The sequence below is a fragment of the Corythoichthys intestinalis genome, chromosome 20 (genome assembly GCF_030265065.1).
Source record: "Corythoichthys intestinalis isolate RoL2023-P3 chromosome 20, ASM3026506v1, whole genome shotgun sequence".
NCBI classification, from domain to species: domain Eukaryota; kingdom Metazoa; phylum Chordata; class Actinopteri; order Syngnathiformes; family Syngnathidae; genus Corythoichthys; species Corythoichthys intestinalis.
Window position 1 is genome coordinate 15757039 of NC_080414.1, and position 15727 is coordinate 15772765.

Consider the following 15727-nt stretch of genomic DNA (forward strand, 5'->3'; position numbering starts at 1 on the left):
TGGCTTCAATGTGAGTGGGAGCCTCTAGGAAGTTTTTGTGGTTTCAAAAACAAACTATGAAGTCAAAGAAATTGTTAAAATTCAACAATCTGTAATCAGCAACAAATTCCTTTGGTTTTTAATTACTGAAAAACTTTTGCATGGTGTGGAGTTGTCATTTTTCTACTGCATCTGTCCTACGGGGTATCGTGTGCGTGCGCCTCACCCCCGGACAGGCCGCCTCTGCCGTGACAGAGCGGGCTGGGCGGGTCGGACAGGGTGCGTTTGTGGCCGGGCGGCGGGGGCGGCGGCCTCTTCTTGGACAGGGTGGCGCTGCCTCCCGCCGAGAGTGGAGAGGTGGGGCTGCACGGGGTCGGAGGAGCTGGAGGAGCGATACATAATACACACAATACATGAGGACGGGTCTGATTTGGGGAAATAGCCCCGCCCACTTAGTGCAAAAAAGTTGAAGGAGGAGGTGAAGATTATGATGAAGAGGAAGGGTAGAGAAATGCGGAAGAGGTTTCTGTTATTTTTAGGGGGGTCTGAGTGGAACCGCGAATAGATCGTCACTATATTGCCAGTCTTTTCATAAGGAAGTATTTTTTTCCCTCAAATTGTTGAATAAAAATGCATTTATTAGGTTTTATTTAATTTCTTTATTACACTACGTAATAAAAATTAAATATAAATAATTAGTTAAAAAATATTCAATACACTATATTTAGGAATACCATCACGTGATCAAAAATCGAGCTATTTTTCAGAGGATCGGAATCAGGTGAAAAACATCAGGTTTTAATTTTAAAAAATATATACAGTGGTATCTTTACAATTGAAGTTAATTCGTTCCAGGACCTTGTTTGTAAGTCGAAATGGTCGTATGTCGAGCAGCATTTTCCGATAAGAATCCATTGTAATTCCATCAATTTGTTCCATAGGCCGAAAACCTACACTAAATCCTTAATAAATACTGCTGGTACTATTAGAAATGGCAATTTCACATAGCAAAACAAATAAATTATGAATAAAAATCGGAATAAATCATAAGGTTTGGCACGCCCTCTTTGCTATTTTTGGCTCTATGCAAATGGCTGACCAAACGCAACTTCAAAATGAATAACGTAAAGTGCTAATTTCCCATTAAAAACACATTAACATTAAAACTGACCAATAAAAGCATGAAATATCCCGACCAAAAAATTGCACTGGGTTCTGGTGTTAGAGTAAAAATCAGCGCAGATTTTTTTTTTTTGCCCAGCAGGAAAAAATGTGGGTCTTGTGTTGCACACTTTGACCAATAACACTGTGCTTGTATATAAAAATCAGGGCCGTCAAAATTGTCGCGTTAACGGGCAATAATTAATTTTTAAAAATTAATCACGTTAAAATATTTGACGCAATTAACGCACATAACCCGCTCAAACAGATTAAAATGACAGCACAGTGCAATGTCCACTTGTTATTTGTGTTTTTTGGAGTTTTGTCACCCTCAGCCGGCGCTTGGGTGCGACTGATTTTATGGGCTTCAGCACCCATGAGCATTGTGTAATTATTGACATCAACAATGGCGGCCTACTAGTTTATTTTTTGACTGAAAATTTTACGAATTTTATTAAAACGAAAACATTAAGAGGGGTTTTCATATAAAATTTCTATAACTTGTACTAACATTTATCTTTTAAGAACTACAAGTCTTTCTATCCATGGATCGCTTTAACAGAATGTTAATAATGTTAATGCCATCTTGTTGATTTATTGTTATAATAAACAAATACAGTACTTATGTACCGTATGTTGAATGTATATATCCATCTTGTGTCTTATCTTTCCATTCCAACAATAATTTACAGAAAAATATGGCATATTTTATAAATAGTTTGAATTGCGATTAATTACGATTAATTAATTTTTAAGCTGTAATTAACTCGATTAAAAATTTTAATCGTTTGACAGCCCTAATAAAAATGTACTAAATTAAAGCGGACTGCCATTTATTTTGAAAGTGATTGAGCTCATACGAGTTCCACTGTATTTTCTGTGTGTCTATTTGTAATCATTTTCGTTTCTTTGCATCAGAGTGGAAAGAAAGCAGCTACCGGAGAGCTCAGCCAGAGAGCGCAACGGGCTACGGCTCGCGTTTCCAGCTCAAGGGTGGCGGCGCGACCCTAAAAAGCCAAAAGGTCTTTTTCCAAGAAAAAGCGCTTCCAGCCTTGGCCGGCGAGCCGCAAGGGGAATAGACGGACGGGTTGAAGTAAAATCGGGATATTCACGGATGTATGGTCGAGTGCCAGCCAGTGTGGCGTAGTGCGAATGAGAGCCGAGGAATGCCAAGTGTGGAGCTGAAAGAATCAAAAAAGGGGGGGAAACAAAGGAAGAGAGAAAAGAGAACAAAGAAAAAAGAGCGAGATGAGGAGGAGGCGCGTGGGAGAGCAACTCTGCATGTCAACCAACTCTTGTTTTTGCTTTTTTTTTTTTTTCGCTATTAAAAAAACCCAACAGAAAGGAGCTGCTCCTCCACACACGCGCACCACAAAACAAAGCAAAGAGACGCCGCTTGTTGGCGTCACGTTAGTACGCTTATATTTGCTCAAAATCAACACAAAACGGAGGCACTTGTTTCCACTACATTTTCACTGAAATACATCTACCACACAAGAGAACATCATTCATTCAATGAATGACTATTTTTAAATTCTAAAAGAAAAATATGAATTACTACTCTTTCCCTCTACTAGTGCTGCAACAATTAATCGATTACCCCGAGCAATTCAATTAGAAAAAAAGCTTTGAATTAAATTTTGCTGCTTCGATTATTCGATTAAATAAAGTGGTGTTCGTTTTAAAAGTGTTTGCATTTATGTGTTTTGATTTGGGTAGCTACACTGCCCTCTAGTGGCAACAGTGAATATGACATAACTCATTTAACATGGCTGAATCCAGCTGCTCCCTGTTAAGACCAACATAAGGTAAGTCTTTGTTTGAGCTAATGCTTTTTAATGCATTCGTAATTTAATTTATAGGTATATTTAGCTGTTTTTTGTGGGAATATCTGTTTGAACCATTTGTTAAGAGCATAGTAAAAAAAGGTTAGCATTTTGTAGCATTTAAGCTAGTGGAGTTTTGCGATGCAAGTTAGCAAATTGTTCTTTTGTTTTACTTAGAGTCTCATTTATTTATTTATTTTTGAACCGTTTGAGGCTAAGATCAGGTATTTTCATTTTTTATGTCCCTAATCCGATTACTCGATTATTCGAATTAACTAGTTCATCGAGTAATCGACCACTAAAATAATACAGTAGATATCTGCAGCCCTACTCTCTGCATGAAAAACCCACCCCATTTAACTAATTTGCTGCCAAAAACGTATAGATACGTTTTTTTATATGCTTCATAGTCCCAAAAACGTATTTATACGTCTTTTTGCGTTTTTTTTCTTTTTTTTTTTTACGAGAAGCATCAGTAGCTTCCGATCTATCTGAGAAACAAAGAACAAAGCTCAAAACGCATTTTAAAGCAATAAAATTGGCCACTGGAGGGCAGTAGCGCATTTTGTAAGACCCGCAAACCCGATTCAACAGCAGTGAACAGCCGCTGGCGGAATGATGCCAGGCGGCGGACGACAGAGCAAAACAACTGAGAGGACGCCTGGGATGCCAGGCGCTGGACGACCAAGCAAAGCGACTGGGACCACTAGTGCAGCGGCTCGCCGAGCAGACCCCACAGAGACTCAAAAAGAATCCATCTTTGTGAGACAGACAACGATGAGGGCAAAGTTTACACGGCTGACGACAACGGCGTCATCTCAGCGACAACAACGTCATCTCTCAGTAGTCATGCGTAAATAAATTGTTACTTTGCTATCAAAAGCTCTATTTGTCTTGTTCTTTATGATCTTTTGTAAAAGGAAAACATTATTCAGATGTTTGAGATGTAACTAATGCAAAAAATAGCTGTGTTAAAGTCAAAGTTATGTTTGAAATGTACGCGTTTACAATTTGAACCACATACAAAAATGACCCAGATCGGATTTGAAATGGTCCACTTCTATGCGACTTGTCCCGTTCAGACCGTCAAGTTAGTTCCTGACTCGAGTCGGAAAAACACTAAAAAATTGGATTCGTGCATTAAGACCTGTAGAATGAACGTAGCCTTAGACAATGCTCTCCAAAGCTTCCTAACGTTTCCGTGTTTGCTACACCTGAATGCTAGTTCGGACATTTTTCCGAGTAAGGCCAACGACGTCATGCATCAAGAGAGACAATAGCTAATCAATATGCTCACTCGCCATCCTGTGGTCTGGGGTGTGAATTGCAACCTGTCAAAATGATGGATGGACTTCAGTTTTTTCCGTCACCGTTTTAAAAAACCGGTCAACGACGGAAAATATTCGGTTAACGCGACCCCTGGACGGAAGTATTAGGGCCACATAAAGAAAGAAAAAAAAAACAGGACTAGGATTACGTACCTCAGGGTTCCTCATGATACGATACGATTTGCGATACAAGGCTCATGATAACAATCTCACAATATGGCGATACAATAATTAGCGATACATGGGTCAGGAAATCATTCTATGATATTCTACAACAGACAGAAAAACAAGCTATTATCATCCTTCTGCTGTGAACTAGTTTATCACAAGTAGACATCCAATCTGTTTGAAATGGGAGGGGTGGCAGTGAGCACAGGGCAATTAGTTCATTTGGGGCATTTCATATCAATTCGTGTTGATTTTCGGTCATATCCTTTTCCTTGTGGGGCATTAACAGGTCACCTCCTGTTTATTTTACTGGAAAGCAGTGTTGTTTTTGTCAACGATGATTGAACGAAAATATTTCATCAACGAACAATTTTTTCACGACGAGGACGAGACGATAACGAGCTAACGAGCTCTGTCACGTGATCACAATGTGTGACATTTAATGTGTAGTTGTGTCTGGTTGTGTCACTCGTGACGTGCTGCGCCAACCCCACTTCCAGACTCACTAGTGTGTCTTCTCCAATCTCCATGCAGGCTTCCACACATATTTACCAAGCATAAGGGCCATTTTATTGATCAAATTATTATTAAAAACATTTTTGTTATATGCAGCAACATTTCTCTTATCGCTAAAAAAAGCTAAGTATTATTACTGTATAATTATTTCAATTCTATTTTTGTTTTTTTTTTCCCTCAATTGTTTCAATTACCATTATCATTCATTATTTGCGTGACGTTTTAACATTTTTTATTAGTTGTACAGAAAATCGTAATACCTCAGAGAATAACTATATTAAAAAAATTATTACAGTAATCAATCAATTTTTTTCAGTTAATTTTTTTGGGGTGGAACTCTTTAAAAAACATTGAAAGAGACAAGTGCGAATTTAGTGTTGATTCTGAGGAAAGATAAGCCTTTAAAAAATGAATTTAATGACAAGTACGGCTGTTCAAGTGTTTAACAACATGAACAGCGCCCCCTCTGGTGGGGAGTGTTTCATTAATAATGCAAATTAAAACAAAAATGAGTGGCTGGCTGTCTCGCTAACCTTTTCCCTGGTTCCTAGGCGGCAGCGGGGGTCCGTCGGCCACGGGCGAGGACGTGAGGTCGGTGGAGGCGCTGTACATCTGGTTGGTGAAGGCGCTGTAGGAGAGACGCTGCTGCTTGTCGCGCTGGCTGATGAAGCCCGGCAGCGACAGCTTGTCGTGCGGCGACAGGCTGGACGAGTGGCAGAAGCTCTGCGGTCGTGGCGACCGGTCCTTCTTGATGGGACTGGGTTTATCGTCCAGGTCGTCGTCGCTTTCATCCATTTCCTCCAAGCGTAGGCTCCACTCGTACTCCACGTGGATGTGAGGGTTGAATTTCCCCTCGGCCGCTTGAACCAACTAGAAAAAAACGGACGTGTTAAGTGTTGGAAGTCGGTTCGGGTGATTTTTAGGAACTCACCGCTTCCTCGCACGGAGCGTTCCTCAGACGCCTGGCGACGTCCAGCGCGGTCTCGCCGTTCTGATTAGCTAAAAGAGAAACAGCAAGAAGCTTATTGCATTGTCGTCGTGGTTATGTTGGGAAACCTTAATAAATATTCAAGTGATCTGGCTGCCATTGACATCGCGAGACGTCCAATATATTATCACGTTCATTAGTACGTGAGAGGAGGACAGGCAGGCGAGTACTTACTGATGTCGGTGGCCGGTTTGCCCCTGAGGAGCAACTTGAGGCACTCGGGCTTCTCGTACATGCAGCAGTAATGGAGGGCCGTGTTGCCCCATTCAGTCTGCTTGTCCAGGTTGCCACTAGCATCGCCAAACAAACATAAATACATCAAATCAACGCTCAAGTGCACATTTTTAAAAACTTTTTAACTAGGGCTGTCAAAATTATTGCATTAACGGGCGGTAATTATTTTTTTTAATTAAACACTTTAAAATATTTGACGCATTTAACGTACATGCACCGCTCAGATTAAAATGACAGCACAGTGTAATGTCCACGTGTCACTTGTGTTTTTTGGTGTTTTGTCGCCCTCTGCTGGCGCTTGGGTGCGACTGATTTTATGTACCACCATGAGCATTGTGTAATTATTGACATCAACAATGGCGAGCCACTAGTTTATTTTTTGATTGAAAATTTTACAAATTTTATTAAAACGAAAACATTAAGAGGGGTTTTAATATAACATTTCTATAAGTTGTACTAACATTTATCTTTTAAGAACTACAAGTCTTTCTATCCACGGATCGCTTTAACGGAATGTTAATAATGTTAAAGCCATCTTGTTGATTTATTATTATAATAAACAAATACAGTACTTATTTACCGTATGTTGAATGTATATATCCGTCTTGTGTCTTATCTTTACATTCCAACAATAATTTACAGAAAAATATGGCATTTTTTATAGATGGTTTGAATTGCGATTAATTACGATTAATTATTTTTAAGCTGTAATTAACTTGATTCAAATTTTTAATCGTTTGACAGCCCTATTTTTAACGTTGGCGTGAAGCGTACCTGTTTTGTACCAGGAAGTCGACAAGGTGTAGTGAGGTCTGGTCGGCCGTCCGGACTGAGTAGTGCAGTGCTGTTTCGCCTGCTTCCTGTAGGGGGCAAACACAAAAATGGTCAGTCTTCCTCAGCATTTCAATCAATGGTATCCATTAATGAGTTAATTCATGAAAAAATATTTAAACTGCAAAACAATCTAATTTAAAATGTTTCATCATTTTTAATTCGGATTTTTTATTGAAAGCAATTCATATTCGTCCTTTCAAATCATTTTTTAAAAAGTACTTTTCTAATAGTTTGCATTTTGTTTGTACATATTTGTTCAATTTTATTATAATTATTTAATTATAATAATTATAATTCCTCATTGAATACCAAAAATTCCCTCTTTAAAAATAATTACATGACAAAAGACAATTTCAGGGTGTGAGGACTCACCGGCCCCGCCTCTGGCAGCGGTTCCATAAGCTCCACCCCCTCAGCGTAAACCTGGATGAGTGCCAGCAGGTCGCGTGACCTGACGGCTTCGTACAACTCGATCATCTTGGCGGCCGCCGACGAGCACGTCTTCCTGGCGTACTTGTGGTCCACGTACTTGGCGTTAATGAACTCCTTCCTCACCGTCCTGAAGGAAAAAAAGTATTACAGGTGCGTCAGCATCTTTTTAAGTGGGCGGGGCTACTCACATGTCACTGGAAGGGGTGGGCTTAGGTGAAGGGGAAGGTAGGTTCCCTTCCATGATTTCATTGAAGCTGCTGTTCCCAACGTTCTTGGCCAGCTGAGGAACAAAAAAAACCAAACTTTTTTTCACTTGTTGCTTACCACTAATGGCGATAAACGTCCAGATCCGACCTACCAAGAGTTCTGAAGTTCCAAGCTTGTCCAGCTCCATGGACTGGATGCGGGAGATGTGCACGCCCATTTCCCGGTGGATTCCGGAGCACTCGATGCAGGTGAGGATGCCCAAGTTGGTAGACAGCCATTTTGGATCTGTGAATGGAAACGCTCTGTTACGAGTCATCTACTCGCAGGGTTCAACTGCAGTTCACAGTTGCCATGGCGATGCCAGGGAGGATTCTTCAAAGTCTGGCTAGGAGCGTGCACAGACGCTTCTTCATGTGGAACAAAGCGGTCGGGCGAGCCAAGTTTTTGGTAATTATATTTTTCATGATTTGGGTCAAATATGCATTACTGACGAGATAGAAAATAAGGGGAAAATATTTTTTTTTTTGGGGACACAACATTTAACCTTTTATAAGGCAAGTCACGAATTTTAGTCATTTCAAAAAAACAAATATCAGCAATTATGTTTTAAATTATTAATCGTTGTACTTTATTTCTTAGAACTATCAGTCCACTCCACTCAAATTTGCAGTACATGAAGACAATAAAAAGAATCTTTAAAAACTATATATATACATACATATATATTTGACACATACATACATATATACACACATGTATATAATCAGACTGAAAAATATGGAAAATATATAAATTTAATTTTCAAAAAAATCAAGAAAACATTTTTTTTCTTTTATGATTTACTAATATTTATCTAAATTTGTCAATTTTATTTTCATTATTCAGTTTTTTTTTTTTTTATTAATACTATTTTTATGTACTTATGTAGTATGTACTCCTCCAATGCTTTATGTACAGCATCAAAGGTTTACCTCATTGGCCGCCTCTGATGCCGCTAGACATCCAACCCAGCTTCAAATGGACTCCTGATAAACTCATTTCAATTAACAGCAGAAAGATGATTGGACGTCTATCACCGTCAATAGCAGCCAATGAGCTAACAGCAGCTCTCTGTTGCCTGTGTCACTTATGTAACGGCGTGATGTAACGAGGAGTAGCAAAAAAAAAAAAACCCTAAAAATGTTTTTTTTTTTTCAGTTTCTGGACTCACCTGCGGCGCCACAGTCACAGCAGAGCTCGTTGCCCGGCATGCGCAGCACGTCCTCAATGATGGCTTTGGTCAAGTCCTCCAGGCCGTCCTCGCCGCCGCTGCTCTGCTCGCCACGGAACGCCATATTCAGAGCTTCCTCCTTGCTGTTTGTCAGCACTGAAATCCAGCTGGAACAAGGCCCAATACACCGTTTGGTCACGTTAGTACCGTCATTTTCGCACTATAAGGCGTACCTGACTTTAAGCCGCCACCCATCAAATTTGACAATAAAACGACATTTGTTCAAAGATAAGCCGCAGTGGACTAAATGCCGCAGCTGTCCTCACTGTATTATGGGATATTTACACCAAAAGATATTAACCGGTAACACTTTATTTGTCAAAAGACCTTCAGTTACTGTTCCAGTTGTTTCATTAATTGCTAGTTATGGTATTTGGTAACACTTTATTTGACAGTGGCGCCATAAGAATGTCATTAGACAATCATATTTATGACATGACACTGTCATGAACATGAATGAATGCTTATAGACCCTACCCACGTGACGTCACAACTCCTTCCTCCTCACTGGTGCCGCCCAATTGTCCGTCAACACATCATGCTTACCTGTTACGGCTACGTACATTCCTCCTATTTACGACGTGTTTTTCTGCTCGTTAACATTAATAATCAAAATGGTGAAGGTGTGTGTGGCGGTCGGTTGCAATAACAGAGAAGATAGACGGAGAAGACGGAGAGACTTGAAGTTCTACCGGATTCCGAGAGACCCGGAGAGAAGAGAGCGAGATGGGCTGCTGCAATTCAACGAGAAAACTGGGCTCCAAACGATTACCACAGAGTATGTAGTAGTCATTTTATATCTGGTAAGATGCATTTAATATATATTTAGAGGGTTTTGTGCTGACAACCACAATTAAGATCATTGCTAGGCTAATCGCCGACAAAACACACGTATGTATGTAGTGAGAGTGCTATCGCTAAACCATATAAACATTAAAAGCCCTCACTCCATTGACAAATGACATGAAATACATTAGACTTGACAGTGGATGTTAGCAATAACAAAAGATTTTGAATTGAAAATTTCGTAACTCACCTTTCCAAGCACAAGATAGATTCCTGCCGAATTTTCGTGGACGAGGACCTGTTTCACCCAACCAGCAACGAAGTACCGTATTTTTCGGACTATAAGTCGCGTTTTTTTTTCATATTTTGGCTGGGGGTGCGACTTATACTCAGGAGCGACTTATGTGTGGAATTATTAACACATTATGATATAATTTCACATCTTATTTTGGTGTTTTGCAGTGACACTGATGGTTTTGTAAAGTTGTTAGCATGTTCTTATGCTATAGTTATCTGAATAACTCTTTATAGCTATGGCCAAGTTCGCGTTCTGCCTATGGCAGTGTATGTTCAATTGTATTATTGACTTTTTTTATCTTGAAATGGATGCATTTAGTTTGTGGCGCTTTCACGCCCACGTGAGGGCGCACTCGCACTTGTTTATGTGACACGCCAGAAGAAGACTGACAGCTACGTAGCTCTGAGTGAGTGAGTTAGCTAGAGAGAATAGACGGATGCGAACCTACTTTCATTGTTTATGCTTTTAAATCATCTCTACAGAGGCAACGCCTGCGTGTATCATCTTTTCTGTTGTTGTTGTGTGTTTTCCACCCGCGATCGGACACTTAGAGCCAGTTGTGTGGTTGTTTGAACGATGTGCTAATGATAGCGAACGCATGCTAACCTGTTACTTATTACTAATAGTACCTAATTATCATTTATTTACGTTGATGCGAACCTGTTTTCTATCGAGGACCAAATTGATTCAGCAAATTATACGGACGTCCAGCATTGTCTTTTGGGAGTTCGCTGTACAGCCAGGACCGAGCTGTAGCGGAGGACAGTATATTCACATTTCGTTGTTCATGCACTGTACACTGTATATTTATTTAGCATGTTGTTCTCTATTGTATTTTTCTATTAAATTGCCTTTCAAGATGACATGTCTGTTCTATGCGTTGGATTTTATCAAGTAAATTTCCCCCCAAAATTCGACTTATACTCCGGTGCGACTTGTATATGTTTTTTTTCTCTTCGTTGGGCATTTTATGGCTAGATCGACTTATACTCAGGAGCGACTTGTAGTCCGAAAAATACGGTATTTATAAGCCTCCAAGCTCTTAAAGTTTTTCAAACTTTCGTGAGAATAGGCTGATTTTGTGTGGACAAGATAGTTGTACATATCAGGGTAGCTAGCAGATGTCAGGCAAATACGGCGGAGACAGCGGGACGAAAAACATCGATTTAGGCATCAAATATGGATCTGGCGAATGGATAAACTGAAGCTTTTCCACATAACGCCTTTTATGCAACGCATCAAGTGAGTTTACGGCATCCGAAAGCACCGGATCTTCCATGAAATGCATTATAAATTGCTCGATCAATTGAGACCATTGATAATACAGACACAAAATGACGGACAAGGGGGCGGAACCATACAGCGAGCACGTGATTTTGTGACGTCGGTGGGTAGGGTCTATAGCAGATGTCATTTAGTGTTATCCAGCAAATTGTCTCACTTTTGAATAGGCGTAAAAGATCCGAGCTGGACATAAATGGACTTATTGACAAAATAAACATACAAATAAGTTGTACTAGACCAGTGCTTCTCTATTACTTTCTGTTACCCCCCCCCCCCCCCCCCAAGGAAGATGTAAATGTTTCGTGCCCCCCAAACTCTGCCGCCACTGTAAATAGTATCATTTGTCTATAATATTACTATTATAAGTACGCCTCTGCCTCACATTGTGTCCTTTTTTTCTATTCGAGAAAATAACAGAGATCAACTTATAAAGTATAACTTTATCGACATTGTTTTGTTTGCAACAGCAAAGACTTAACCTGCATCAATTTGCCTGAATTAAAAAAAAAAAAAAAAAAAGTCACATCCAAACTGTAAAAATACACTCAAGGTACCATTTTGACCATTTGATACTGAAAAATAAAATCAGTAAATAATAACAAATTCAAATTGATTAGTAAATTTAACTCATGAGGACGATATGCCAAAAAATTTGACCCAAAAAACAAAACTGAATAGAAGAAGAAAAAAAAAAAGTCTCTTTGGACAGAAGGACAGTTTTTATTTTCGCTGCTCGCTGCTCACAGTATCACCTCCAGTTTGCAATGGTGTGGGGTTATTTTGCACTGAGCATGCTAACAGTGCTCACTGGTTTACTTATAAAACACTGACAAAGCGGGACGATTGTTGGCTATCGTTGGCACGTTTTCGCTGAAAAACAACCAGGTGGCTTATCAATGAGATTAGGGTCTAATGTCTTTAAGTGGCGTCTTAATTGATTTGACTTCCGGCTGTCCGCTATAATCATGTTTAGACACAGTAAACAGTGGTCCTTCGTCATCTACCACTGTATTAAATGTCAAAGCCAAAAGGCAAACGGCCCGAAAAAAGTGCATTCTCGGCGGCCAAGGGAGAACCGTAGGTGAGGGCGGTCGTCGTGACAATCCCAAGCCGAAAATGGCACTTCTCGGGTGGACACGTGAGAACCGGAGAAGACAGTGGGTCGCTGCGTGAGTCCGGCTGGAAAACGGCTTTCGAAAACGGCGCACAGCTCTTCATATCTCTGTTCTGTGTGCGCGCCCCACTATTTGAGAAGTATCTCACTAGACTATAAACCGCAGGATTGAAAATGAAGGAAAAAAGTAGCGGCTTATAGTCCGAAAGTTACAGTAAGAGGACAAAATGCAAAATCAAGTTGAAGCACTCACATGACAAATTCTTGCTCGTCCTCAGCTTGGAAATGATACGTCCGGTTATCTGTGCCGACAAAAAACATTTTCATTTTTTAAAACTTTCAATTAGTCTTTCACTAGTAGACAACCAATCCGATCAAGGGCTCCGGCCTTCCCGTGTGGAGTTTGTATGTTCCCCGCGTGCCTGTGTGGGTTTTCTCCGGGTACTCTGATTTCCCCCCACATCCCAAAAACATGCATGGTGGCTGATTGAACACTCTAAATTGGCACTAGGTATGGGTTTGTGCGCGAATGGTTGTTCGTCTCCTTGTGCCCTGCGATTGGCTGGCAAACGGTTCAGGGTTTACCCTGCCTACTGCCCATAGTCAGCTGGAGCCATAGTCATTGGCTCCAGCATTCCTGTGACCCTAGTGAGGATAAGCGGCTCGGAAAATGAATGAATTATTAGCCAATCCATTTAGATAGGCTTTTTTCAACGTTTTACGAGCCTATATCATCATTATCGCCTTAAATAGACCTGTTCCTACAATGCACTTTTTGGACAGCAGATGGCACTGAATTTACGCTGACTTGCTACATTTATAGGATTCGATATGCCATGGTAGTCCCACCAACTACCCTCAAGAATAGTTAGCCAATTCGCTTCCCCTGCCAACCGTATGTGAGTAATGCATGCAAGACAACGCATACCATATAATTGACTGGTACCGCTACTTACAAACGTTCCACATACGGAATTTTCAGGTTACGATACGCTTCAACGGGAAAATATAGCCTCTTTTTACGAAAGAAAATGCAAAAATAGGGTATGGGCTTCTACTCGCAGCTCCCAGAGTTTACTAAACGTAACGTACCTATAGCTGCTTTGCCATTGGCTATTGCCTAGCATCTTTCTGGCATCCAAATGGCTAAGAGGGACCTCTACTATATGTGTGCATCCCAGCGTCCTCTTCATTGGCCATGAAGTGTTCCGACAGCTCTATTATTTCTCTTTTACATTATGTACAACTCTCAGTTTATGTTTATTGTGAAATAATCGAATTGTAACATGTATTTGTTCAATGTTTTGATGCATTTTTATGCTTTATGAAAGATTTATGTCTGAATTTGGGGGGGCTTGGAACGGATTAGGGCATTTGCATGGAAAAAGCGTCAACTTACAGAATTTTCAATTCATGAAACTACTTCCAGAACCAATTAATTTCGTAAGGAGGGGTACCACTGTAATTAAATAGCTTTAAATGTGAGCAAAAATATGTATGCTACTGTGCTGCTTCTGTTTACACTGGATAGTTTTAAGTAGCAGCACTACTTGATACATTTAATATTTGTTGCATGTCAGGGAAATGTCAGAAAAATACAGTAAAAATAAATACATTTTAAAAAGTACATAAAAAATAATAAAAAATGTATTATACTGTGTCGTGTTATAGAGATATTGTGATAGAAAATGGCCCATACTGCGATAGGTGAATTTTTCCATATCGTACAGCACTACCATGCGGTGTGAAGACTTACGAGAAATGAGGTCAAAACACTTTCGGTCCTCAGCACTAGGTTTCACTTGGCAGGTGAGAAGGTTGAGTTTCACAGGTTGCCTGTTGGACTAAAAGATACAAAAAAATATTTTCATGTTACTGTAGACGTTTCTGTTTGATCAAATATTGCAAATAGGTCACATATTTTTGTCTAATTTTGTTTCAATAGCCTATTTCATCTAATCTTTTTTCGTATTCTTGTTGAATATTTTGTATTATGTGAGTATTTTATGTGAATATTTTGGATAATGTTCTTTGAAAATTATCTAGTTTAACTTCTGAGCATGTATTATCACCAAGTTGGGGTTGTCCTTGTAAATGCTACAATATGTAATAATAGTTGGAAACATTTATTTATTTATTTTTGGATTACAAATTTTTAAACTTTGAGTAAACGTCGACTAAAAATAGACAAAATTAGTCTTGAGTTTTCGTCAACAAAAAACTAGACGAAGACAAAACACATTTTGAGATGACTAAAATATGACTAAGACTAATAAGCATTAACATCCAAAAGACTAAGAAAGACTAAGGCTAGGTTCATACTGCAGGTTTTAATGCACAATTTCAATTTTTGTCAGATCTGCTTTTTTGGCGCGCCCGTTCAGACTGCCTTTGTCTATTAAGCCCATTAAGCCCAAGTATAACGCATGCGCACTAATTCGCAGTCCAACACGCGCTGAGCAAACTGACCCCCATGCGCAGAAGCATCAAATCAAATATCTACGCACTGTGCGTGCATGTAGCACACACATAAGCCTTATGCGTGTGCGTCAGTTGGCCCCGACTCGGCAATGTAAGGAATACTGAAACCGAGCATTATAAGGCCTTTTCTTCATTGTATTTTTTCATGACTGTGGTCAAGCCCGCCTCCTGCGTAGTAAAAGCCGAGTTCAAGCTAGGTGCTAACGCTAATGAACAGCTACATCGCTGCCATCTTGCCTGCTGCTCTTGCTCTTTGGTGACGTAATTGCTGCATGAATTCCGATTTGAGAGACTTGACAGTTCAGATCGCCGCCACATTCTGGAGAAAGTTTCCCAGATCGGATTTTAACCACATACGAAAGTGACCCAGATCGGATTTGAAATGGTCCACTACTATGCGGCTTGTCCCGTTCAGACCATCAAGTTAATGCCTCACTAGAGTCGGAAAAAAACGAAAAAAACGGATTCATGCATTAAGACCTGCGGTATGAACCAAGCCTAAGATGAAAATTAAAAGGGCTGTCAAAAACAACACTGTTTCTAACACATTATTTTGATTAAAGCATGTCAATTTTGAGAAATTTAAAATTTATTTTTGCAAATAATTTTGCTTAAATTCAAAACATTCAAAGAGAAATTTTCCATTATTTTCATCATCATTTTTTTCTATCTGCGAAAGGTTTCAAATGATGAAGAAAATGCCTCTCCTGCTACTTAAAATGAGAACTTTTAAGTGACTTTTCTCTTTCAGCCCAAACCAGATCTTGTATAGGTGAACTGGAGCATGAATGACATGAAAGGAAAAAAAAAGAGAGCGCCAG

At 39.8% G+C, this 15727-nt stretch overlaps 1 protein-coding gene across 1 annotated transcript in view; it reads right to left on the reverse strand.

The window, feature by feature from the left end:
• Positions 1–15727, reverse strand: part of asap1b (ArfGAP with SH3 domain, ankyrin repeat and PH domain 1b) — an 83263-nt gene that overhangs the window by 12130 nt on the left and 55406 nt on the right. The window contains exons 12-22 of the mRNA XM_057824122.1: positions 14182–14269; positions 12679–12727; positions 8884–9050; positions 7825–7958; positions 7655–7746; positions 7407–7593; positions 6975–7060; positions 6141–6256; positions 5910–5977; positions 5512–5848; positions 206–361 (exon numbers count right to left, since the gene is read on the reverse strand). Of these exons, the coding sequence (XP_057680105.1) occupies positions 206–361; positions 5512–5848; positions 5910–5977; positions 6141–6256; positions 6975–7060; positions 7407–7593; positions 7655–7746; positions 7825–7958; positions 8884–9050; positions 12679–12727; positions 14182–14269 (1480 nt within the window). The remainder of the gene's footprint in view (positions 1–205; positions 362–5511; positions 5849–5909; positions 5978–6140; positions 6257–6974; positions 7061–7406; positions 7594–7654; positions 7747–7824; positions 7959–8883; positions 9051–12678; positions 12728–14181; positions 14270–15727) is intronic.